The sequence below is a fragment of the Desmodus rotundus genome, chromosome 6 (assembly GCF_022682495.2).
Source record: "Desmodus rotundus isolate HL8 chromosome 6, HLdesRot8A.1, whole genome shotgun sequence".
NCBI lineage: Eukaryota > Metazoa > Chordata > Mammalia > Chiroptera > Phyllostomidae > Desmodus > Desmodus rotundus.
The window spans coordinates 64,368,345-64,394,945 of NC_071392.1; the positions used below are offsets into that span (position 1 = coordinate 64,368,345).

The following is a 26,601-nucleotide window of genomic DNA, read 5'->3' on the forward strand; positions in this document are numbered from 1 at the left end:
CTCTGCTTCTTAAATTGCTCTATTCTGACTCCCTGGGTTTATGATATGAACTTCTATGGTAGAATGCCAATGGGATTCGGCGGTGCTGTCTCCTTACTCTCCTGTGCTCACTGGTCTTGAGCTGACGTTTATGTGTTTAACATGGTCTAACTCTAGTCTTTTCAGCACTCCAGGTTTTGTTGTCTCACCGTCAGATCTTTCAATGTCCTCTATCTTTGGTCTCTGATCTTCGTATATGCTGGAATACTGTTGGCTGTTCGCTCTGCTCCTCAGATCAGCTAGGTATTTCCCTGGCGCTGAGGGGAAGTGGACTCCGCTCCCACCTATGTTGCCGCCATCTTCGCTCCATGTCTCTATTTCTTTTAATGCCCACCATTATCTCTCCTAACTCCAGTCAGCTTTCTATAACTAGACAGAATAGAGAAGTATGTTCTAATTATTAATTACTATTGCTGTACAATCTTAATTAAATAAAACCAAATGAGTGAAATGTTTACTTTCATCTCTTTAAAACACTCAAATATTTTTTCATTTATCAATTAATTCTTCATAATTAATGGATCGGTAAATAAGTGATTTTCAGCAGAAAAGCTTTCCCCTCCATTGCTTTATGCTTTGTTTCTGGGGCGTTAGCAGCAGGGCTCCTAATGCACTTTTATTTAGGTAACCCTTTTTCTCTGTCTTTGAGAGGTGTAGATTTCTAATTCTGTGCTCAGTTTGTCCTTAGAAAGGCGCTGAAAAGTATATGGCACAGATACGAATGTTCATAACTACAGAATAATAAACAAATACTCTGTTTTGGTGACTTTTTTAAATAATGGGAAATATGGGATCATTTATAATGTAAGAAGGGGAATTTTGAGAATTTTAAGCACCTCAGAATCAGACTGGCAGTTACCAGCTCTAGGTTTGTAACTAAGGTTGATTTTTTTCTTTCCTTCTTAGAAATCTGCCTCCTTCCACAGACTGTTGAGTGGGAAATAACAAATCACTATGTTTTTGTCTTTTTATAATGACCAAGCAGAGCCTCCTCAACTGTACCTACTTTTGTCTTACAGCTCTAGGCTGATCTCTTTCTTCCATGCCTTTCTCTAATGCCTGGAAAGCATCCTCTTAATCAAGTCTTTGACTATTGACTGAGCACATTGTGCTAGTCTAGACTCTTGTTATTACAAATGAGAGACCACAAGTCAACTTTATTTTAAGAGGGGTACAGGGAGAGGAGGGTTTATTGAGAGGATGCCCAGTAGCCAGAAAGGATGGAATCAGTGTATTCTTCCACATCTGCATCTTTGCAAAGGATTCATAGCTCAAGCTTCTTCCCTCCTCAACCAGTGTGACTGCTTAGAAAGGTTGTGCTGTTTGCTCAGCACCTCAAAGCAGGTGCCTTCATTTGCTCACATTGCCCTTCCATCCCTCCTCCTGCCTGCTTTTGTCTGGTTAAGGCCTGCTTATTCTCCTGGACTCTTCCCAGACGCCCAGCCTGAGGTGCATCCTTTTTATGTGTTTTCATCAAATTCTGTATACAGGAACTGTATATACATTTATCCAACTTTATGGTAATTGCTTGTTTACTTGTCTGTTTCCCAACTAGACCTTGGCCTTGTGCCTTGTGGAAGTGGGAACTATGTCTGATTCATGTTTCCATTCCTTGTCCATGGTCTCATTCATAAACAGAGAGAGTAAGTTGAATGAGCCTGGGATCTCTATTCATGGTAGTGACTTTGCTTTTTTGGGCTGAGCTCAGGAGAGATGCCAAAGCCTTTTCCCTTAATGACATCACAGTCCTGCTTCTAATATCCTTCATTCTAAAACTGGGCTAGATATGATCCCCTTCCACAAACAAAAACAGTAAACAAATGTGAATGTGTGTACAAAAAGCCCTTTAGGTCATTGTTGTTTTGGTAATAGTCAAAGTTTCATGTAATATCTATATGTAAATGATAATGACTAAAATATATTCATAAAATATATATCTAACCTATTTATTTTATTCTTCAATTACAGTTAACATTCAGTATTATTTTAAATTAGTTTTAGGTATACAGCATAGTCATTATGTTACAGGGCAAAATGTAATTCGGCCACCTGCCGCCGTATACAACCATAAAACAGATTGGTGGGGGAGGAAAAACTCTTTTATTAACAGTGTGCCCAATTTGGAGGAGCTGGAATCACTGCTGCTCCAAGCCATTCTCTTGTGCAAAACACAGAAACCCCCTTGTTTTTCAAAAAACTGAAATCCAAGTCCATCCCCAGAGACCCCGCTCCATTCTTATCTGCTCTTTTAGAGCCCAAGCCTGCTACACAGATGGATGTTTGTCTCTCTAGCTCCAGGCTGTTTCTTTCTCTGGAGTGCACACTTGTGGTCCAGCATCTCCATTTCCCCACCACAGCTTTCTCCCTCTCCTGGGGCTATGTCCCATGGCCAGATCACTGTAGCCAGTCATGCTAGGGGCTCAGTCCAGTGGGCCCTGGCATCCAAGACTGCTCATGCCTTGGGGCCAGCGAATGTTCTTGGCTTACCCATCTGTGTGCCGCTCTGAGTGTGAGAGAATGGAAGCAGACCGTGACCCGTGCCATGTGGTGCAGGGCTGCAGCATCCCATCCAAGCCTGATGCTGGTGAGGTACGCGTCCCATGTGAGCCTACTTCAGACCATGTGAACAGGGCAAGGCAAGAGCTACGAGTAGAGCCTGGCATCCCACGGCCTGCCGCTGATGGGGTGTGCATCCTGCGCCCTCTGTTTGAAATATTTCCTGCAAAATTCTGTGCACCGTGGGAGTGTCAAAATTCCCAGCCAATTCCAGGCCAATGCCCACCATGAGTGTCAGCCCACACTGTAAATCAGCCCTCTTCCGGCCACCGTTATCCAGAAGCAGGTGGGAGGGTGTTCCAGCCACACAAGGGCACTGCAACTCTGCCCAGGGCAGGGTGTCCCATTGTTACATGTGTGTTGTGACCTTTCCCAGGCCCCACAACCCACACAGGCTCTGTGCAGGCAGTGTCATGAGCTATGTTAGTTGTTTACCATTGCCTCAGGAATACTGTATGGAATTGTGCCCCAGCTCTGGTTTTAATTCCGGGCTGCTTTTGGCACTTTTCACCCATCTCAGGGTTCCACCTACTTCTCCAGCAAGGCAGTCTTTTTCGCCAGCTGCTACTTCAATCTGCTGTCTTGGAGTTTCTGCCAACCCATCCCTTCTCTGGAGGGAGCAGGCTCTCTTGCTGGATTGGGTTTCTCCCCACCCTCCAGTGATCTGGCCAGACCCCTCTGTTACAGTTAGACAATTATATAATTTACAAAGTGATCTCCCTGATAATTGAAGTACCCACATGGCACCACATAGTTATTACATAGTTATAGTTAATAGTTATTACATAGTTATGTAGATGTGTTACATAGTTATATAACTATGTATAGATACATAGTTATTACAATATTGTTGACTATTTTCCCTATGCTGTATCCCTGTGAATATTTTGTAAGTACCAATTTGTACTTCTAATCCCTTCACCTTTTTCACCCAGTCTCCCAACCCCCCTCCCATCTAGTACAACCATTGGTGTGTTCTCTGTATCTATTTCTGTTTTGTTCATTTATTTTGTTCTTTAGATTGTACATATAAATAAAATCACATGGTATTTGTCTTTGTCTGACTTATTTTACTTAGCATAATATCCTTTAGGTCCATTAATGTTGTCACAACTGGTAAGATTTCATTCCTTTTTATGGCCAAGTAATATTCCATTATATATATAGATAAGTACCACATCTTTTAAAATATATTTGACTGATTATGCTATTACAGTTGTCCCGTTCCCCCCCTCCTTTATTCCCCTCTGCCCTGTACACCCCCTCCCACCCACATTTCCTCCTCTAGTTCATGTCCATGGGTCGTCCATATAAGTTCTTTGGCTTCTGCATTTCCTATACTATTCTTCACCTCCCCCTGTTTATTTTCTACCTACCATTTATGCTACTTATTCCCTGTACCTTTTCCCCCTTTTTCCTCCACTCCCTCCCACACTGATAACCCTGCATGTGATCTCCATTTCTGTGATTCTGTTCCTGTTGTAGTTTCCATAGATTTTTTTTTGTTTTTGTTTTTTGTTTAGGTTCGGTTGTTGATAGTTGTGAATTTGTTGTCATTTACTGTTCATAGTTTTGATCTTCTTTTTCTTAGATGAGTCCCTTTAACATTTCATATAATAAGGGTTTGGTGATGATGAACTTTTTTAGTTTTACCTTGTCTGGGAAGCACTTTATCTGCCCTTCCATTCTAAATGATAGCTTTGCTGGATAGAATAATCTTAGATGTAGATCCTTGCCGTCCATGACTTGGAATATTTTTATCCAGCCGCTTCTTACCTATAATATTTCTTTTGAGAAATCAGCTGACAGTCTTATGGGAACCTGCTTTGTAGGTAACTGTCTCTTTTTCCCTTGCTGCTGTTAAGATTCTCTCCTTATCTTTAATCTTGGGTAACTTAATTATGATGTGTCTTGGTGTGATCCTACTTGGGTACAAATTGTTTGGGACCCTCTGAGCTTCCTGGACTTCCTGGAAGTCTGTTTCCTTTGCCAGATTGGGGAAGTTCTCCTTCATTATTTGTTCAAATAAGTTTTCAATTTTTTGCTCTTTCCTCTTCTCCTTCTGGCACCCCTGTGATTCAGATGTTGGAATGTTTAAAGTTTTCCTGGAGGTTCCTAAACCTCTCCTCATTTTTTTTGAATTCTTGTTTCTTCCTTCTGTGATGGGTGAATGTTTATTTCTTCCTTCTGGTCCACACCATTGATTTGAGTCCTGGTTTCCTTCTCTTCACTGTTGGTCCCTATACATTTTCCTTTGTTTCACTTTGCATAGTCTTCACTTTTTCTTCTATTTTGCAACCATACTCAACCAATTCTGTGAGTATCCTGATTACTAGTGTTTTGAACTGTGCATCTGATAGGTGGGCTATCTCTTTGTCCCTTATGAGCTTTGATCTGTTCTTTCATTTGGGCTATTTTTTTTTGTCTTGGTGTACCTGTTACATAGTAAGGGGCAGAGCCTTAGGTGTTCACCAGGGTGGGGTAACCCACGTGGCTGTGTTGTGGTGGTATATGTGGGGGAAGGGCCCCAAGGGGAACAATGCTCCTTGTTGGGCGCTCTGCTGGCTTTCAGTCACTTCCACCTCTACCCACAAGCAAATTGGGTCCTTCTGGTGCTAATTTATGGGTGGGTGGTTTTGTGTATGTTCTAGTACCCCATGGGTCTCTCCAGCAAACTCTCCTGTGAGGCTGGGAGTTTTTCCTGCCACTGCAACCCCCACAGATTTTTTCAGTCAGAGGTTTTGAGGCCTTATTTTCCTGCACTGGAACCCTGGCTTGCATGGTCTGTCTTGCTCCCCAGTTGTTCCTCCTGGTTTATCTGTATGCAAATGTGGGACCTCCCATTCTGCCAGCCACCTCTTCACTCCGTCCACTAGCTGTTGCTTTGCCTGCCCCAGTCCTCCAGCTGCTGCATTGCGGTGAGTCCTCTCCATCCCAGCTGACTGTCTCTGCCTCTCGTACTGGTCTGGATGAATGTTCCATCTTTAACGCCTTGGTTGTTGGACTTCCATACAGTTCAATTTTCTGTCATTTCTGGTTATTTTTTGTTTTTAAATGTATGTTTTTCTTCTTTTGGTTGTGCAGGGAGGCACAATGTGTCTACCTATGCCTCCATCTTGGCAGAAAGTGTAATACCACATTTCCTTTATCCACTTACCCTATTGATGGGGACTTGGGTTGCTTCCACATCTTGACTATTATAAACAACACAGTGATGAACATAAGGATGTATATATCTTTTCAAATTAGTGTTTGATTTCTTTGGATATATACCAAGAAGTGGAATTACTGGGTCATAAGGGAGTTGTATTTTGAAGTTTTTGAGATACCTCCATACTGTTTTCCATAGTGGCTATACCAAAAGTGCGCAAGGGCTCCCTTGTGTCCACATCCTGGCCAACATGTTCCTTGTTGATTTATTAATGATAGCTGTTCTAACGGGTGTGAGGTACTATCTTATTGTATGTTGAATTTGCATTTCTCTGACAATCAGTGATGTTGAGCATCTTTTCATATGTTTATTGGCCATCTGTATGTCCTCTTTGGAAAAATGTCTGTTAAGGTCCTCTGCCTATTCTGAAGTTGGATTTTTTTTTTTTTGGTGTTGAGATTTATAAGTTCTTTGTAAATTCTGGATATTAACCCCTTATCAGATATATCATTACAAAGATCTTTTTCCATTTAGTACATTCTGTTTTGTTATGTTGATGGTTTCCTTTGCTGGGCAAAAACTTTTTGATTGATGTCTCATTTGCTTATTTTTACTTTGTTTCTCTTGCCTGAGAAGATAGATCAGGAAAAAATATTACTAAGAGAAATGTCAAAAGTGTTTTTGCCTATGTTTTTTTTCTAGGATTTTAATGGTTTCAAGTCTTACATAGAAGTCTTTAATCCATTTTGAATTTAATCTTTTGTATGGTATAAGGTGATCTAGTTTCATTTTTTTTCACATATCTGTCCAAATTTTCCAACACCATTTGTTGGACTGTCTTTACTCCATTGTATGTTCTTGCTTCCTTTGTAAGTGAACCTTTCTTAATGGGCAACCAGATCAACAGTATAGTTGATATGGAGAGAGTGCCAGGAACCAGTCAGGAAAACTGGTAGTGAACATTAATTTTTAGTGGTTTGTTTTTCATCTTTTTTTTCATTGAATCCAATTATTTTGATGACTTTGTTAGTAAGCTGAAAAAATTTACTAATATATGCCTATTTCCTTCCAGTTTGTCCTTCATTTTTAGGGGTAATATAATCTTTAGTAACTGTTGAATGTAGTTATTTTCCATTTGTCCAAAAGTTGAAATACTGCTGTTGTTTCATCAAGGATTCTGATGTGTGGATCCCACAAAACATACAGGGCATCTTCTGTATTTGACTGACAGTTATAACCAGTTTTGATTAGACTTTTCAGCGGTTAGGAATCCATGGAAACCATTCACAACACTAGTTTGGGGAGGCAAAAATCTAAAAAAGCTGCTCTTTTATTCTTATATATAGCATTTTTCTTTCAGGGTATGTAACTTAACACCTAGTATTCTGAGCTTGTGTACTGCTGAACCATTTTAATAGGGCTTTGTTGTGGTTCTAAGAATTTTTATCACCAGGAAGAAATGATTTCAACAGAAAGAAAAATGAAAGAATTGGTTTTATTAGCACACTCATGCATTCCTTGTTCTTTCCCCCTCTCTTTTTTTCCAGTGAGCATGTTTTTGAACACGTTAACACCGAAGTTCTACGTGGCCCTGACAGGTACTTCCTCACTAATATCAGGGCTTATTTTGGTAAGTAATGGAATTCTTCCCTTTTAAAAACATGCTTATTATCAATACACATATATCTTAGTATATATACAGGGAAAATCTAGAAGAATACACACTAGCAGCTTTGTCATTATCATGCATGTGTGTATATGTTGGGTTGGCACATATAGAGGCCTTTCACTACTTAGGTTACATATTTCTAAAATATTTAAAAAATCTTTAGACAAAGCATATGTTATTTTTATTGAATTGAAAAACTATAAATAAAAGAAAATAAAGGAAAACGATTCTGTGTCAAATTCTAGTGTCTAAGATACTATAAATAAATGTGATTCAGTTCAAGTAAAAATATTTTCATTACTCCTTTCACAATAAATTATAGGATATAATTAAGGTCAGCAGAAAAATAGCTCAGTTTCTTCAAATTTATTGACTTGGGTATAGCAATTCTAAGCTTTTTTCCCTGATCTCCTATTCTCTTACAATTTACATTTATTTCCCTATTGTTTCTTTTAAAAAATTTCTAAATAGGTGAAAAACCATATGATAATCATATCTTTGGCTCTATTATACTATGCTTGAAAATAGTTACAGGTTTGATAAATTATAACACCTGAAGTCATTTTCTTTACTTTAAAAGCATCTTAGATAGGACCATCTAAATTCAGTAGAATCATATAGTTAAATGATCTTTAAGGAGAAAGTGGTTTTAGAAAGTTTTTTTTCTCTACACATAACCCTTTGATTATTAATTATTATAGAAATAGGACAAGAAAGATATTACAGGGTTTATGTAAAGAGATATCTGTAGAAAGGGGGGAAAAGGGCACCAAGATGTGGAGCAAGAACATAAGTGAACCTAGATGAAAAGAGGATTTCAGAAGCTTGAGCTTATAAGGTGCAGAGTGAAAAGGTGGAGCAATGTGTGCAGGGCAGAAACCTGCAAACAGATGAGAGTGATGGTGATAGTGTGGGGAGCACCTTTTTTTGAGGTCAGAGCCTGTTCAGGTTAATCATGTGGGCTGCTGGACTCAAGGGAAGATGTGTTTAAAATTGATACTATTGGACCAGGAATGTGAAGAACATCAGCAAGGGGCACTCCAAGATTGTTATGTAAGTGGAAATCCAAATAGAAAGCCCGATGTTGGCTGCAGAGACCAAACCCAGGTGAGGGGAAGCATATTAAAGTTCCTTCTTAAAATGGGTTGAAATGAGGTATCTGTATGATTTGTACCATATTGCTGCTTACATGAAGAACTGCCCACCCATTTGTGTCTGAAGCCTTTCTTATTCTGTGGGGACATGAGAAAAATAAGGGCCTCATAGGGAGTTGTTCATAAAGCTGTAAGTGATTCACCTATGTTCCTGTTGTTGATTTGTAGCAAAGCCAGATTTAGAACCTATGTCTCTGGTTCCCACCTTAATATGCTTAATGGACTGAAGCAACTTTAAACTTGGAGAATGCTTTTACATGCTTGATAAATTATTAATGAGTATATACTGAAAACATTGCAACCTTTCAGCATATATATATTTTTTGGGGGAATGAGGAAGTATTACAAATCTCCATTTAGTAATTATCACTTATATATAAAGTAATACTTTAGTATTTCTTTCTAAAACATCTTTTAAATCTTTCTTGATTAAACAAATAAAAAATGGTGGACATTTTTGTATACAATTTGAATAGCAATTTCATACTGAAACCAGTGATCCACTCTGATATGGAAAGGTAAGTTTGTGCATTGCTCTCAGGGATGTTCGCTTAAGAACATTACCTACTTAGATGGTGCGTACTGTGTGCCAGGCAGTGATCTAAGCACTTTAAATGCTAACTCATTTACTCTTCCCAACAGTACAATGAGGTAATTGCTAGTGTCATTTCCATTTTATTTATGCATAAACTGAGTGGTAGAATAAGCAAGTAGGTAACCGTCCTTAGGTCACAGTTAGTAAATGGTGAAGTTGGGCTTCTACCTAGGCAGTCTTGCTTTTTTAAAAAAAATTTCATTTATTGAGTTTTGAGAGAGAGAGAGAGAGAGAGAGAGAGAGAGAGAGAGAGAGAGAGGCATCGATTTGTTGTTTTACTTATTTATGCATTCATTGGTTGATTCTTGTATGTGCCCTGTCCAGGGATTGAACCTACAACATTGGTTTATTGAGATGACGCTGTAACCAACTGAGCAATCCAGCCAGTGCCAGTTGTGCGTTTTCACTCATTTCACTACCTCTTGGTTAACTTTTTGGCTGTTTTCCTGGTTTGCTGAATAAATGGCAGGTCTGGATTTTATTCTAGAAGTATATTGGTATGGAGCATTAGGCTTTAAATTAATTACAGGAGTATGGGTTGTTTGTTTTCACTCTGGTAAGTTAGGCCCCAAACAGTCATGTTTTTTTCTAACTCAGGGATGGTGAAGTCCCATCAGCTTGTTTTTCTTGTTCTCCAAATAAAGGCATTTCCCTAGCCCATGGCCATTTTTTGCAGATCCAGGCTGGCAAGGCTCTCTCCCTGGCCTGTGGACTGCAGCTGCTGAAACTTGATCACTGTGGTGTTGCCTTATGGGATTGTTGCATTGCATTATTCTCAGGAAGCAAAGGATATTGCTGACTGATGGTACTTTGAGCAAAGGAAAACCTCTAATGTGTGAAGGTTTTGAAAGGCCTTTCTCAAAAGCGCTTGATCTGTGCTGAGGGCAAAGTAACTATAACAAGGGAATAGTTCTTGATAGTGTTAGGCTTCTGCTTTAGATTGTTGACACTGGTGGTGTCCAGCCTTTGGGGACTCAACTTTGCTAACCCTCAAAATGGACCTAGGATGGAGGTTTCTGTTCAGCCACAACTCTTACCTGCCAAGTGCATTTCGTGAAGAAGCAGTATTGAGGTAAAGGAAGAGGTGATTTGAAAAATAGCTGCTTAGCATTTTGTTTTCTGGCACCAGAGAGACAATTATCTAACTACTCTCCCTTGAGCAATGTTAGGAGAGCCATTCTGTGAACATTCAAAGAACAGTGCTGCCCCTGGGGAAATTGCTTTTTTGAGGACCTCAGGATTCCTATGCTGGAGACTGAAATTATCATGTAATGTGATGTCTTAGGAGAAGAGAGGTAAAAAGAAACAAGAAACCGTGGTATTTCTCATGTGAAGAAAAAGTCAATTAAATGAACAAATATTCATAGAAGTAAAATGGGCTTGCCACATGCTGCTCTCCTTTACACTAATGTGTTTAAAAATAAGTTAGGACTAATCACTATGCATTTCACTGGATGTCACAGCTAGTTCTTAATTTCCCAAGTTGAAAACCTGCAATGAGTTATACCACCTACCTCTCTCTCTTCCCTTTTGGTTCCTGTGCCCAGGTACCCATCCAGACAGCTCACTCTCTTAACTTCAAGTTGCCTCTGCTGGCTTGGTACAAGCCTTTTCACCTCGGTCCCGTTCTAGCCACAGGAAGTGCACCTGTAGTTATAACCCAAATCTACCAATTTTGTCTTTTATCTACTCTAGCAAGGACATGTCTGTCTGCTTGAATTAGCTTGTTTGGACAATGTTTATTTCAATGGAGAAGATTTCTGGGTTTTGCTTTTGATTTTGAGTGGTCAGGTGGATATGTGGAGAAAATGCTCCCCACACTTTTCTCAAAATGTTGGTAGAATGGAGAAAATGCTGTTATGTTGTATTGACATTCATGCATAGATGTATCCTCACGAACATATATATATATATATATAGACAAGCTCCTACAACTACATTTTACAGATATTAAATGGAGAGATAGAAAGTAGGCATCCAGAGCATAATTTTTAAAAGTGAGAATCAAGAATAAAAAATGTAGAAAATTAGAATAGTAAATAAAAGAATTAATTAGTTCATGGATTAGATGTGAAAAAATTATGTTTTGGGGAAAATAGTAGTAGAGATAACAGATCAGGTAGGAAATTTGTTGTAACAAAGGTCCAATTGTTGGGTTTCCCACTCTATTCCAGGTACTGCTTTAAGCACTTTGCATATATCATTTTGTTCCCATTGAAATTCTGGGTGGTAGATATAACCAGTGCCTTTGTGCTGCTGAGTAGAAACCTACACACAGTATAAATAATTTGGCCATGGTTATGTGGCAGACACATAGTCTGAAATTTGAATCTGGACCTGTTTGATCATGCCCTCTATCCCTTCTTGTTCAAAAGTAAGGAAGTGGGACTGGAAGATTGTTATGTCTCCTTTTGACTTTTCTTCACTTATCTAAATAACTTGACCTGCACTTGAGGTAGCACTTTGATAAGCATATGGATCACCCAAGTGATTCTGTGCTAAAAGTGAAAAGAGACTCAGGGAAACTTGATTGGAAGGGCTCTTGGGGTGTGGGAAGTACCATCTAAATAAATATCAGGTTGTGTCCATTATGAAACAGCTTGTATCTTGGCTCTAGAATAAAGAATGAGAGGGATGCTGTAGGGGCTTAGATGGCTGGGGAGCCTGCAAAGAGTGGGAGGAAACTAAGGCCTTATCAGATTACAGCTTCTTGGGGTCACTATGAAAATTAATGATCTTCTGCAGGAGACCAAGTGCCACAGAGTAGATAGATGCCTGTCAGGGTCTGACTGTGGACATGAGTGGGTCAGATTAATGATTAGACTTGGTGAAGGAGATGAAAATGCTAATGGCAGAATAAGGGACAAAACCATTCTTTTGGCTTTTTTAGTTTATGTTTGAGCAAAAATTGAGAGGCTTGAAAATTACGCAGTTGGAAGGCTGGAGGTGGGAACCATCAAAAGCCATGCAGTTGAAACCAGGAAAGACCTAAGGACTAGGTATCCACAAAGTTTATGACTTGCCCAGGATATCTTGCTGGGTAAGGGTGGAGTCAGGCCTAGGACTTCAGTTTCCACTGCTTTGCCACAGAGTATCATTCTGCCTCTCATGAAGGTGTTGACTAGGAAGGTGTATAGCCCCAGTGCCTAGCAGTTGATGTTTTCATGTTAACAGACTTACAGAAATACGTCAGGTAGACAAAAAGGGAGGCAGGGTAGAGAAGAAAAGAATGAAGAAGGGAGGGAGATTTTAGTCTTTTCTGGAGGAGACACTTTTTTTCTTTTTTTCCACTTGGCTATGGATTAGGTCAGATTTGGCCAGTCTAGAACATAGATGAACACTTATCACAATTTACATTTTTTGTTTCACCATTTATTGCTTTGTTCTCTTTATAATGGAAGCTTCACAAAGGCTAGGACAATATCTGTGTTTTTGTATATGACTATATAATAAGTAAACACTTAGGAATATTTGTTGATTGCACAGAGATCCAGTGAGTGAAGGAATTAATCAACTGCATCAAAATTATCTGGGGAGTTTATTTGTGTTTGTTTATTTTCACATGTATATTTCCTTTTTTTAATAGTTTATTTTAATTGTATTTTTTACATTACCATTTATCCCCCTTATACCCTCTTCCACACCTACCCATCTGTTCCCCCTGGCGATCACCAGATCACCACAGTGTTGTCCATGTCCATGAGTTCTTTTTTCTTTTTTGCTAGATCCCTCCACCACCCAATCCTGACCAAGAGCTGTTATCCTGCTCTCTATCTATGAGTCTGTCTCTATTTTGCTTGTTAGTTCAGTTTGTTCATTAGATTCCACATGAGTAAAATCATATGGTATTTGTCTTTCTCTGATTGGCTTATTTCACTTAGCATAATGTTCTCCAGGTCCATCCATGTTGTCACAAAGGGTAAGATTTTCTTCTTTTTTTACGGCCAAGTAGTATTTCATTGTGTAAATACACCATAGTTCTTTAATACACTCATCTACTGATGGACAGCTGCTTCCATATCTCGGAGATTGTAAATAACACTGTAGTGAACATAGAGGTGCATATATTCTTTTGAATTAGTGTTTTGGGTTTCTTTGGATAAATTGGAAAGTGGAATCACTGGGTCATAAGACAGTTCCATTTTTAATTTTTTGAGGTAACTCCACACTGCTTTCCACAGTGGCTGCACCAATCTGCATCCCCACCAACAGTGCAAAAGGGTTCCCCTTTCTCCACATTCTGGCCAGCACTTGTTGTTTGTTCATTTATTGATGATACCATTCTGACCATACTTGTATCCTCTTCAGTTTCTCTCTTCAGTCTCTTACAATTTTACAGTTCTTTTACATCCTTGGTTAGGTTTATTCCTAGATATTTTATTCTTTTTGAAGCAAATTTGCATGGGATTGTGTTCTTAATTTCCCTTTCTGATAGTTAATTTTTGGCATATAAAAATGCAGTTGATTTCTGGATATTAATTTTATATCCTGCTACTCTGCTGAATTCATTTATCAGTTGTAGTGGTTTCCTGGTGGAATCTTTAAGATTTTCTATGTACAGTATCATGTCATCTGCAAATAATGACAGTATTACTTCTTCTTTTCTAATTGGGATGCCTTTTATTTCTTCTTTTTGTCTGATTGTTGTGGTTAGGACTTCCAGTACTATGTGGAATAAGAGGTGAAGGTGGACATCCCTGTCTTGTTCCTGATATTAAGGGGGAACACTTGTAGTTTTTGCCCATTAAGTATGATGCTGGCAGTGGGTTTGTCATATATGGCCTTTATTACATTTAGATATGTTCCCTATATTACCATTTTGCTGAGAGTTTTTATCATAAACAAGTGCTGGATTTTATTAAATGCTTTTTCTGCATCTGTTGACATGATCATATGGGTTTTATCCTTCATTTTCTAATGTGGTGTATCACATTTATTGATTTGTGAATATTGTACCAACCTTGCATCCCCAGAATAAATCCCACTTGGCCATGGTGTATGATCTTCTTGATGCATTACTCTATTGAGTTTGCTAATATATTGTTGAGGATATTTGCATCTACATTCATCAGGGATATTGGCCTGTAATTTTCTTTTTTTCTAGTCTGTTTTTCTGGTTTTGGAATTAGCACGATGCTGGTCTCATAAAATGAGCTTAGGAGTCTCCCCTCTAGAATTTTTTGGAATAGTTTGAGAAGGAGAGGTGTAAGTTCTCAGGATTTGGTAAAATATACCTATGAAGCCATCCAGTACAGGGCTTTTGTTTGTTGGGAGTTTTTTGAGTACTGTTTCACTTTCATTAGTTGTAATATTCATATGTTTATTCAGGTTCTCTGATTCTTCCTGATTTAGTATTGGAAGATTGTATGTTTCCAGGAATGTATCCATTTTGTCCAGTTTGTCCAATTTGTTGGCATATAGTTGTTCATAATATTTTCTTGCAGTCCTTTGTATTTCTTTGGTGTCAGTTGTTACTAATCTTTTTTCATCGCTGACTTTATTTATTTGGATACTCTCTCTGTTTTTCTTGATGAGTCTGGATAAAGGTTTGTCAACCTTGTTTATTTTTTCAAAGAACCAGCTCTTGGATTCATTGATCTTTTGTATTGTTTTTATTTTTTTAGACTCAATTTCATTAATTTCTGCTCTGATCTTTATTATTTCCTTCCTTCTGCTCACTCTGGGCTTTGTTGGTCTTTTTCAAATTCCTGTAAGTGTCAAGTTAGATCGTTTATTTGAGCTTTTTCTTTTTGCTTGAGGTAGGCCTGTAATGCTCTGAATTTCTGTCCTAGAACTGCTTGGGTCCCTTAATGTCCATTAAGATTTGGATTACATATTTAGGTTCTCCTATGTGGGGTGCATAAATTTATTTACTAGGATTATATCCTCTTTTTAAATTGTTCCCATTATCATTATGTAGTGTCCTTCTTTGTCTCTTACTATAGACTTGGTTTTAAAACCTATTTTGTCAGACAGATAAAAGTATTGCTACCCCAGATTTTTTTCCCCTTTCCATTTGCATGAAATATTTTTTCCGTCCCTTTACTTTTAGTCTGTGTGTATCTTTTATTCTAAGGTGGGTCTCTTGAAGACAGCATATATATGGGTCTTCTTTTCTTATTCATTAAGCTACTCTGTGTTTTCAATAGGATCATTTAAGCCATTTACATTTAAAGTGATTATTGATATATGTATTTATTGCCATTTCTTTTTAAAAACTATTTTCCATTGTTGTTGTTCTTCGTCCTACTCCTCCTCCCCCTCTCCCCTTGTTGCAGTGCTGGTGTGGTGGTAACCAACTCCTTTAGCTTTTTCTGGTCTGGAAAGCTCTTTATTTCTCCTTCAATTTTAAATGATAGCCTTCCTGGGTAAAGCAGCCTTGGTAGTAGGTCCTTACTTTTCATCATGTTGAACATTTCATGCCAGTCCCTTCTGGCTTGAAATATTTCTGTTGAGAAATCAGACGACATTCTTATGGGAGCTCCTTTGCAGGTAATTAACTGCTTTTCTCTTGCAGCTTTTAAGATTCTCTCCTTGTTTTCAAGCTTTGCCATTTTAATTGTGATGTGACTTGGAGTGGGCCTATTTGGGTCAATCTTGTTTGGCACTCTCTGCGTTTCCTGGATTTGCGTGTCTTTTGCTTCACCAGGTTAGGGGAGTGTTTGGTCATTATTTCTTCAAACAGGTTCTGGATCCCTTGCTCTCTCTCTTCTCCTTCTGGTAGTTCCATGATGCAGTTGTTGTTATGCTTCACATTGTCCCTGAGGTCCATTAAACTATCTTCATTTAAAATTTGTTTTTCTTTTTGCTGTTTTGCTTGGGTGTTTTATTCAACCTTTGTCTTCCAAATCACTGATTTGTTCCTCTGCTTCATCAAACCTACTGTTTATTCCTTCCAGTGTATTATTTATTTCAGATATTGTATTCTTAATTTCTGAATGATTCTTTTTTATGGTTTCTATGTGGTTTTTTTTCATGCTGTTGAGCACCCTTAAAATCATAACTCTAAACTCAGCAGTGTCTGATACATTGCTTGGCTCTATTTCATGTAGTTCTTCTTTTGGAGAATTCCCTTGTTCTTTCATTTGGGGCCTGTTTTTTGTCTTCCCATTTAGGCTGCCTCTTTGCATTTGTTTCTGTGTATTAGGTAGATTTGCAAAGACTCTTGCACAGTTCTATGTCAGATGCTGCCTGTGACTGGCCCTGGGCAACTGTTTGGAGCTATGAGTGATCCACAGCTTGTGGTTTCTTCTGCTTGGCCTGGGTGTGTGCAGGAAGAACCAAGCTGTGCACCATGGCTGGCTTTTGCTACCAGTGTGCCTGGGGGAGGTCTGGGGAGCTTATTTAAAATGATGGATTCTGAGCACAATTGTAGACCAAGAATATGAGCTGGCAGGACTTGGGACACATGGCACAGGCTGGCTTCTCCCAATTGTCTGTGGTCTCCATAATTTCATTCCAGCACAGTGGTCTTTCCATCTTAGCCACAGTCAGTAATGCTACAAAGGAAAATCTCATCCTGTGAACATACAGACACTGAGTTGGGATGGATCACTGACTGTTGACCTAGAAGAGAACCTCAGTTCTTTGTCTTCTCTCTCTTTTAAAGGAAATAGGTCACCAGGAAAGAGGGTGGAAGAGCATGAATACAAGTTCTTCACACAGCTGCCTTAACTGTTTAGGGAAATAGGTGACTGAGGAGGTATCTGTGGAAATCAAAGAAGCAGGAGATCAAGACCCCCTCTTTAACTCTTCAGTATTCCTAACAAAAGAGACAGGATCCAAGACTAAAAAAGAAAAAAAAGTTTGTCATGAGGGATTAGGAGGGACTTTGAGAAGGTAGATGAGTATGGAGAAAGGAATATACTTGAAAATTCTAACAAGACACTAAAATGTTTATGGGTCTTACTATATATAATTCATGACAACTGCCTTAATTTATCTCATTTAAGCCCAGAATATTCCCTCTTGCCAAACACTGTTTACCACCAGATATATTTCTAAATATTTAGAACAGTTGTCAATTTGGCTAACTTTCCATAGGAGTAGACCACTAGAAAGTTTCATATTTCCTCTTTAATCTCCACTGTCACTGTATCTACCCTCTTGTGTTGTCATCATCTACTTTAATCTTCAGGAAGCACTTAGTCAATTTAAGTGACATTTTTGTATTTCCCATGGATTTAATCGAATTGGTATGAAATTACTAAGTTGCTGCTATATGAGAATCTTGGAGTATTTTTTTAAATGTGATATAGGGAATAGAGAATTCCCCTGATTCATGGAGAGAAGTCTTATATATAGAACACATAATTCAAGGAGAGGAGGGCTTATTGATTAGGAAGAATCTAGGCATCTTTAGGAAATATACAGCTTTTAGGTGTGGAACACAGTAGGAAAGGCCTTGCCTATTATCCCTTTGTCAGATTTTTGCTCTTTCCCTATAGTTGAAGATGAGACAAATTTGTACCATAGGCCAGCTGCCAACCAACCTGTATCTTCACCTCCAATCCCAGTGCTCCTTAGTCATCTTCTTTTCTTCTGTCAATAGTAATAGAGGAGGTCACAAGGCATTGTTAACTGACACCTTGACAAATGGATGTTTGTTTTAAATATGATCTGTGTCCTAAGTATAGCTTATGACTCTTCTGTACTGCAAGGTGTAGATCCAAACCACTTTCCCCCAAACCACTTCTTCCATCCTCACATTCCCAATTCCATTTCTACATCCCTTACACAGAGGATAAACCTTATTTGAAATCTACTGAGATCAGTGTCACCTACTTTTTATCCCTTTGTTGACTTCTTAATGTGAAATAGCTCATATCACACCCTACTTTCCAAAAAAGAATCTATGCCTCTATTCATTCATCCTTCCCCATTTTTTTCTGGCTCAAAGCAAAAGGCGGTAGGTTAATTTTCAAGGCAGGGTAAGTGTGCTTCATGGGCTCTTGGCATCTTGTCTCTTGGATATTTGTACTTTTGCATCTTCATTTTCTCTCTTTCCAACTAGTTTCTTTCCTGTTCCACAATCTTTGTAGGCTTCTTTTTTATAACAAACAAAATGAACATAAACACTTTCATTGGTCCTAATGTTTTTTAAAATTATATCCCACTAAATCACCAGGCCAGTCCTTATCATCCATCCATGCATCCATCCATCCATCCATCCTTCCATTGATCCACCCATCTATCCAACATTACCTGAGTGCTTACTCTGACCTTATTTTACACATCAGATAATAGTCACAGAGAATCAAAAGAACCAACCAAAGTCATACAACTCAGCTATCATGAACTGTATTAGAATTTTTACCTTTCAGCTAAATGGTAGAGTCACTGTTGGCTTCCTAAATGTTAAACCCAATTGATGCTTTTTAGTTTTCATCTTATTTGATCTGTATAATCCTTGGAGTGGAACATGAGTAGGAAAAAATAATAGAAAGATTACATTTTTAAGACTATGAATTGAGTAAATTCATATTTTAATTTTATTCTTGTCAGATTAAAAGTTGTTTTGGCCCTGGCCAGGTAGCTAAGTTGGTTGGAGTGTCTTCCTGTACACCAAAAGGTTGCAGGTTCAATTCCTGGTCAAGATATGTACTTGGGTTGTGGGTTTGATCCCTGGTCAGGGTGCATATGGGAGGCCCCTGATTGTTGTTTCTCATATTGATGTCTCTCTCTCTCTCTCTCCCCCCCACCCCTCTCTCTCTCCCTCCCCGCCCCCCCTCCTTTTTTCTCTCTCTGAAATCAATAAACATATCCTCCAGTGATGATTAAAAAAAAACTGTTTTGTTCCACTGTGAAAAGCCCAGTTAGCTATTAGCATGTCCAAAAACTCATTTTAAAATCTAAATTTGTTAATGAGAGCTTTGTAATTTACACTTTTGGTTATGCACCATGGAGAAAAATTCAAAGTGACAACAAATATGTGCATATTAGGTAACACCATCTGCCCATTTGGATCAGTGCAGCTCTTCCAAAATACTGTGACATGCTGGCCCAAAGCCTGTCATGTTTCAGGATAAGGGGCAGATTGTTACACTAAGACCCCAAATTAGAAGACTTGGTTTGAAGATGGCTTCAAGTCCTTTCCTTCTTCCTTTCAGTAGTTACTTATTCAATATGTATTGGAGCCTCTGTTCTAGGGTCTTGGGGGCACTAGTATAAAGAAAGACAGTGATGGGTAAGAAGCCATCTATTGCTGTGACAAGACAGTCCTGAAAAGGCTGCAAAAATAACCCAGTCTTTACTGAGGTCCATTATTCCTACTTTAGAAATACTGTGTGGATGGTCTATCTCCTATTATAGGGTAAATATCCTGTTACTATGAGTCATTTACATCTTAGGATGAATTATCTGGTCCTATTTGATAGGTTACTTCTGGATTGATTTTGACAGCTAAGAAACCTCAGAGGACACATCCAAGTGAAGATTTGAAAAGGGAAATGATAGGCTATATCCATCTGTGTTTGTTTAAATGATCAAGAGAGTTATAAAAAGATACCTTCTTGTAGGGTCCTGGTAAGATTAGTGGCATAGATCTGGGGCTTTAGACTAAAAACTACTTGATTAACTGTGTGACTTTGGTCAGGGCACCATACCTTCATGTATTGACCTCATTCCTTATCTCTTAATGGAGACTGCACATGGTCCTTTAAAGTTAGTACTGAACATTCTGAGATTCTGCTGGAGAAACTGAAAAATCTGAAGTGTTACAAGTTGTTTTCTTATGATAGGTATAGGCCATGCTAGGAGCAACCTGTGGGAGGCATTGTGGGTCTGTGGCATGGACTAATAGTGGCAGGGGCCACATCTGTGGTCTGTAACAGCTCATGCCAGCTGTGCAGTATTTAATGCTGTGTGACTAAATGAATGGACTAAGGCCTGGCAGGTGCCCAAACAGTAGAGTATAGGAAGCAGAGCAAAGAGAGCTTCCCACCGCAGGTGATTGAGAGCCACCTGCAGTTCTGCGATCAACGTTCCCAGTCCCTTGGAGTCTTTCTTCTCTTCTAAAGGCAAAGCCATGAATCTCTTCAGGGTTTTGGTAGGTGGTTAGGACTGAATGGTGAGCAGTACCCTTTTTCACAATGACTTCCAGGGGTCTCAGCCAACAACTTAGTACCAAGACAAGATGCTGTGCTAGCCCGAATTGTAGACTGGCAAAAAAGGTGTGTTATAGCAGTATATGAGTTATGCTGCCTATCATAGGTGTATCATCAATGCAAAAAATGACAGTGTTGCTGTTACTTTTGAGAACCATCATGCAGTAAGCACTGAACCAGGTCTTTTATATGGGGACTGAGACAATGGCTGTGAAAATTGAGGGCCCTTAATAATAAATGTATTCTTTTTTTTTCTTGTCCTCATCTGAGGACATGCTTATTGATTTTAGAGAGAGGAGAAGGGAGGGAGAGAGAAAGGCAGAAAAACATCAATGTGAGAAAGAAGCGCCAATTTGTTGCCTCTTGTATGCACCCTGACAGAGGATTGCATCCACAACCTAGGTGCATGTACCCTGACTGGGAACTGAACCTGCAAACGTGGTTTATGGGACAGAGCTCCAACCAATTGAGCCATACTGGGCAGGGCAATATATGTATTCTTAATAGTAAATATAACTTATGAATAATAATAAGTATGACTTCCACTTTACAGTTAAAGAAACTGATGTTCAGTTAGGTTAACTCATCTAAGGTAACAACTTCTCTTCTGGATCCATGGTTTATAAATTTACTGTTCTTAAACTTTCTTCCCTCTTTAAGCAAGATCTTTTTCCTAGCATTTCAACTGTTATACACTAGTCCTGTTTCTTTTTTACTTACATATCACATTCTTCCATCTACCCAGTGAAATTACTTGAGCTTGAAGTCTTAACATATGGAAATTCATATGGTCAGAAGGGATAGCTCTTTGGAATTAAATCAAGTTGCCCTATTAAAGGTTTGGAAACATTTGGTCTAATTGACATTTTCTTTTGATCATTCATAAATGTTCTTTCTGTCTTTTTAAAATAAATTTTTGATAGAGCAAAAGAGAGACATCAATTTTTAAAAAATATATTTTATTGATTCTTCTGTTACAGTTGTCCCATTTTTTCTCCCCTTTATTCACCTCTGCCTTCTACCCCCTCTTCCACCGTCATTCCCCCACCTTAGTTCACGTCCATGGGTCATACATGTAAGTTCTTTGGCTTCTCCATTTCCTATACTATTCTTAACTTCCCCCTCTCTATTTTGTACCTACCATTTATGCTTCTTATCCTGTACCTTTTCTTCCATTCTCCCCCCCTCCACTTCCCTGCTGATAACCTTCCATGTGATCTCTGTTTCTGTGAATCTGTTCCTATTCTATTTGTTTCCTTAGTTTGTTTTTGTTTTTTAAGGTTTGATTGTTGATAGTTGTGAGTTTGTTGTCATTTTACTATTTGTATTTTTGATGTCCTTTTTCTTAGATAAGTCCCTTTAACATGTCATATAGTAAGGGATTGGTGATGATGAACTCCTTTAACTTGACCTTATCTGGGAAGCACTTCATCTGCCCTTCCATTCTGAATGATAGCTTTGCTAGATAGAGTAATCTTGGATGTAGGTCCTTGCCTTTCATGACTTCAAATACTTTTTTCCAGCCCCTACTTGCCTGCAGAATTTCTTTTGAGAAATCAGCTGATTGTCTGATGGGAACTTCTTTGTAGGTAACCCTTTGCTTTTCTCTTGCTGAATTTAAAATTGTCTCCTTATATTTAATCTTGGGTAATGTAACTATGGTGTGTTCCTCCTTGGGTCCAGCTTCTTTGGGACTCTCTGAGCTTCCTGGACTTCCTGGAAGTCTATTTCCTTTGCCAGATTGGGGAAGTTCTTCTTCGTTATGTTTTCAAATAAGTTTTCAGTTTATTCTTGCACTTCCTCTTCCCCTTCTGGCACCCCTATGATTCAGATGTTGGAATGTTTAAAGTTGTCCTGGAGGTTCCTAAGCTTCTCCTCATTTTGTTGAACTCTTGTTCTTCATTCTGTTCTGGGTGAATGTTTATTTCTTCCTTCTGTCCATATCATTGATTTGAGTCAAGGTTTCCTTCCCTTCACTGTTGGTTCCCTGTACATTTTCCTTTATTTCACTTTGCATAGCCTTCACTTTTTCCTCTATTTTGTGACCATAGTCAACCATTTCTCTGAGCATCCTGATTACCAGTGTTTTGAATTCTGCATCTGATAGGTTGGCTATCTCTTCATCACTTAGTTCTATTTTTTCTGGAGCTTTGATCTGTTCTTTCATCTCAGCCATTTTTTTTTGTCTTGGCGGGCCTGTTAGGTAGTAAGGGGCAGAGCCTTAGGTATTTTCCAGGGCAAGGCAGCCACATGGCTGTGTTGTGGTGCTATATGTAGGGGAGGTGTCCAAGAGGGAACAGTGTTGCTTGCTCATCTCTCAGCCAGCTTTCAGTCACTTCCTCCACTATCCACAAGCAAATTGGGCCCTTCTGGTGCTAATTTCTGGGTAGGTGGGTTTGTGTGTATTCTAGGACCCTGTGGGTCTTTCCAACAAACTGTCCTGTGAGGGTGGGAGGTTCTCCTTCCACCTCAACTCCCACAGGTTTTTTTCAGTTAGAAATTTTGAGACTTTATTTCCCTGAGCTGGAACCACAGGTAGCAGTCTGTCTGGCTCCCCAGTTGTTCCTCCTGGTTTAACTACACCCAAATGTTGGACCGCCCACTCCTCCAGCTGCCATGTTGCTCACCCCAGTCCTGCAGCCAACGCCTTGCCACCAGTCCTCTCCATCCCAGGTTCCCATCTCCACCCCGCCTACGGGTTCGGATGAATGTTTCTTCTTTAACTCCTTGGTTATCGGACTTCCATGCAGTTCTATTTTCTGTTGGTTCTGGTTATTTTTTGTTTTTAAATTTGTTGTTATCTTTCTTTAGTTTGTATGAGGAGGTAAAGTGTATCTACCTATGTCTCCATCTTGGCCAGAAACTCCAGAAGACATAAATTTTAAAATAATAGCCCAAAGACAATTTTAGAGTAGATCTCAAAATCTTGTTTTTATGAAGTAAATAAATATAAAGGTAATTAATTGTATGTTAATTTCACATTTTCTATTATCATATTGCTATGAGACTGCAATATAGGTATTTCTTAAATTTCTTCTGTATAATGATTAGTGACTGCTTAAGAAACATATTCCAAATCAGACAGGGAGGAGAAGAGAGGAAGTGGGAGAGAGCAAATTTGAACAGTGGTAGGAAGGCCATCACTGGAGGGGCAGAAGAGGAGCCAGGTAAGAAGGGTGGTTAGGAGAGGTCACCTGCCTTCTCCAGGCTTAGGAAGTCCTGAGTTTAGTCTAGTCATGTGAGTATCATTACTTCTTTCCTTTTATTAATTAAAGTTATTTCTTTTCTCCTTTGTAACCCATACTACATAACAATTAGTAAGCTTGTGAACTAAGAAATAAGACACATTAGTGTTAGACAGCAGGTGCTTATGTTTATAAAGTACTTCTTAGCAGGTGGGACATTGCTAAATCTCTTAATAGCCGGGTGCTATACATAAATGAAATGGGATGCCTTCCACTCTTTTTGTAAAACCAGCATTTTCCTAAAGAGGTAGGGTTTTTTTAATGACATTTTTGTATCTTAGTTTTATAGAGGTTTAGTTTTATCAGAATCTAAGGTGCCAAGAATTGGAATGTTTTATAAGCCATACTTCTGAAAGTGGCTTCTTTGTACATATTTCTGGAGTTCTGTTTCAGCTATGATAATTTTGTTATTAGAACAATATGTAAATTTGGAGGAAAAGAATATTGAGCAACTCTTACAGTGTTCTTTAATCCATGGTTGTAGCTATAGATTTTTCTTCAAAACCAATATTAAATGGAGAAACAACATTAAGAATTTAAAATGTAACTGGTGTTTTAATTTTTATAAACACTAATTTTTAGAATAAATTAAACACCTTTTTGGCATAAAAATGGTTTAATTGAGTGTTTAAGGTAGATATAGTTAGTAAATGCAACATATTTTATGTACATGTATACAAAAATCATAAAGAGTAACAAGGACCATAATCACGCTTATTATTTTTCTATTCTAGATATTTGAATGGTGGTATTTTCGCAAGTATGGAACTTCATTCATTGAACAAGTCTCAGTAAGCCATTTGCGCCCCCTTCTGGGAGGTGTTGACAACAACTCCTCCAACAATTCTAACTCCAGTAATGGGGACTCAGATTCCAACAGGCAAAGCGTCTCAGGTATGGAAAGTCCTTCAGTTTGCAACAATGTTTGCTTACTCTTACTAAATTATTATAACAATATAACAGTAAGAATGTTGTTATTTAAATGTTTGACTTTAGGGAAAAATCTGTTTATTTCCCTGAGGAGATGACAACATTTACAGAGAACTACCATATAAGCATCCCAAGGAAAGGAATATTTATCTTGCTTAATTTACTTTTTCTTTCATTTCATTTAGCTAATGGTCATTTAGGTCAATGTTCCCAACTTGAGTCTTCAGCCTCCTTGTCCCTAGTTTCTTAAACTATTATTGAAAGTATCCATTCTCTTTCATGCTAATTACTGAATCTTAAGTCTAACTAGATAGAGCTGATAGCATTGCTCCTCTCCTTAAAAGGCTTCATCGGTTCTTACTACACTGAAGATAAAGCCCAGATTCCTTCTCACAGCATAAGCTGCTTCTAACTTATTTTTGCCAACTTGGGCTTCTGTCACAATCCAGTCTCTTTCCTTTACATTTCTTGAACATGCCATGTTTTTTGAAGATCATCTCCCTGTCTTCCTGTCTCCTGTGTTTGTTTAACTTTCACAACCCAACTCAAATGTTCTCTTCTAGGAAGCTTTCTGTAATAGGTTGTACAACATCTCTCACATCCATTGACTCTTAACATTTTTATCTTTAGCAACATTGATCAAATTGTACTATAATTTAAAAACTGTTTCATTACTGTACCTCTAGCATTTTGCAATGTCTATTGTATCATAGAAACTCAATGAATGAATGAATGAGCACATACAAGGCCTGTGCTTTCTCCACTCATAAAAGAAGGAATAATATAATTTTCTATTATATTCTTGGTCTTATCATCAGCTCAGTAAACATTTCCTAAGTCCTTAATATGAACCTGGACTTATACAGGTTGTTATAATATTATGTCCTTATGGAACTCTCATGTCTACTGATGGAGACAAAGTAATAAGTTTTCTGACTGTATGAGGGAAACATCCAGTACTATGGAGAACAAAGGTGGGATTCTTGACTCAAACTGGAGGAAGTCTTTTGCTTCTTGATATCCTGAGACTTGAAGAATGAAGAGGAAGAAATTAAAGAACTAGGTTAGATGTTTTTTCCTTCCTCTCTAGAATAACTCAGTCCACATTTCATAATGGTCTAGCCAGGGGATGAGTATCAAATAGAATTGTGTATATATTTTATTTCTGATGTTGATTTCAGTGCTCTTTTAATACACCCTTTGCCAGCTAGCCATGAGTGGCAATAGGCACCTGTAGGTACACATTTAACTTCATCCTAAAGTGTACATGTGTAGGAGATGGCACACTGAGGTGACAAAATTGTCTGGAACTTTGTAAACTCATCCACTTTGTGAAAGAAACAGAAAGATACCTGAGCAAAATGAACCATTACTTCAACCAGCTACTCTAATGAGTGTGGCATATTATGCTAATGAGTAATCTTGTTCACTCAGTCATCATCACATAAGCAGTTGTGGATAATTGCCATCAATTTTCATCTGCTATGAAGACCTCACAGATTAAATATGCTCTTGTCTGATTACTGTAGTCTTTGAATGATAGAAGATATTATAGAAAATTAACAGACTGAAAACAGAAAGCTGCCTCATTTGAGGCCATTCTTTATTGTGAATACATTTTAATTTTCATTAAAATTACTTCTCTATCCAATTTAAATCCTTGACGTCATTCCTTAATGTAATAAAGACCTCATGATCTTCTTATTGTCACTATAATTTTTTTGTGAATGCCTTGAATAAGCTCTTTATAAAAACATAGTCAATCAGGGGCTTCCAGCCAAGATGGAGGCGTAGGTAGACGCACTGTGCCTCCTTCCACAACCAAAAGAAGGACAACAACAATTTAAAAACAAAAAACCAGAACTGACAGAAAATCGAACTATATGGAAGTCTGACAACCAAGGAGATAAAGAAGAAACATTCATCCAGACTGGTAGGAGGGGTGGAGATGGGCAGCCGGGGTGGAGAGGACTCGCAGCAAGTCAGCGGCTGGCAGACCCAGCAAGGTGGCGGATTGTAGAATTGGGCAGGCCAGGCTGCAGCTAGCAGACCCCATGACCCCACATTTGCGTGTAGATAAACCGGGAGGAATGGTGGGGGAGCAAAGCAGACCTTGCGCAACCCAGGGTTCCAGTGCGGGGAAATAAAGCCTCAAAC

General features: G+C 38.6%; 1 protein-coding gene across 8 annotated transcripts in view; it reads left to right on the forward strand.

The window, feature by feature from the left end:
* The window catches only part of ST7 (suppression of tumorigenicity 7), a 323,508-nt gene that overhangs the window by 173,379 nt on the left and 123,528 nt on the right, over window positions 1-26,601 (forward strand). For all 8 annotated transcript variants that reach the window (XM_024555762.3, XM_024555765.3, XM_045191454.2 and 5 more), the window contains 2 exons: window positions 7,294-7,376; window positions 24,249-24,408. In XM_024555762.3, coding sequence (XP_024411530.1) covers window positions 7,294-7,376; window positions 24,249-24,408 — 243 coding nt within the window. The remainder of the gene's footprint in view (window positions 1-7,293; window positions 7,377-24,248; window positions 24,409-26,601) is intronic.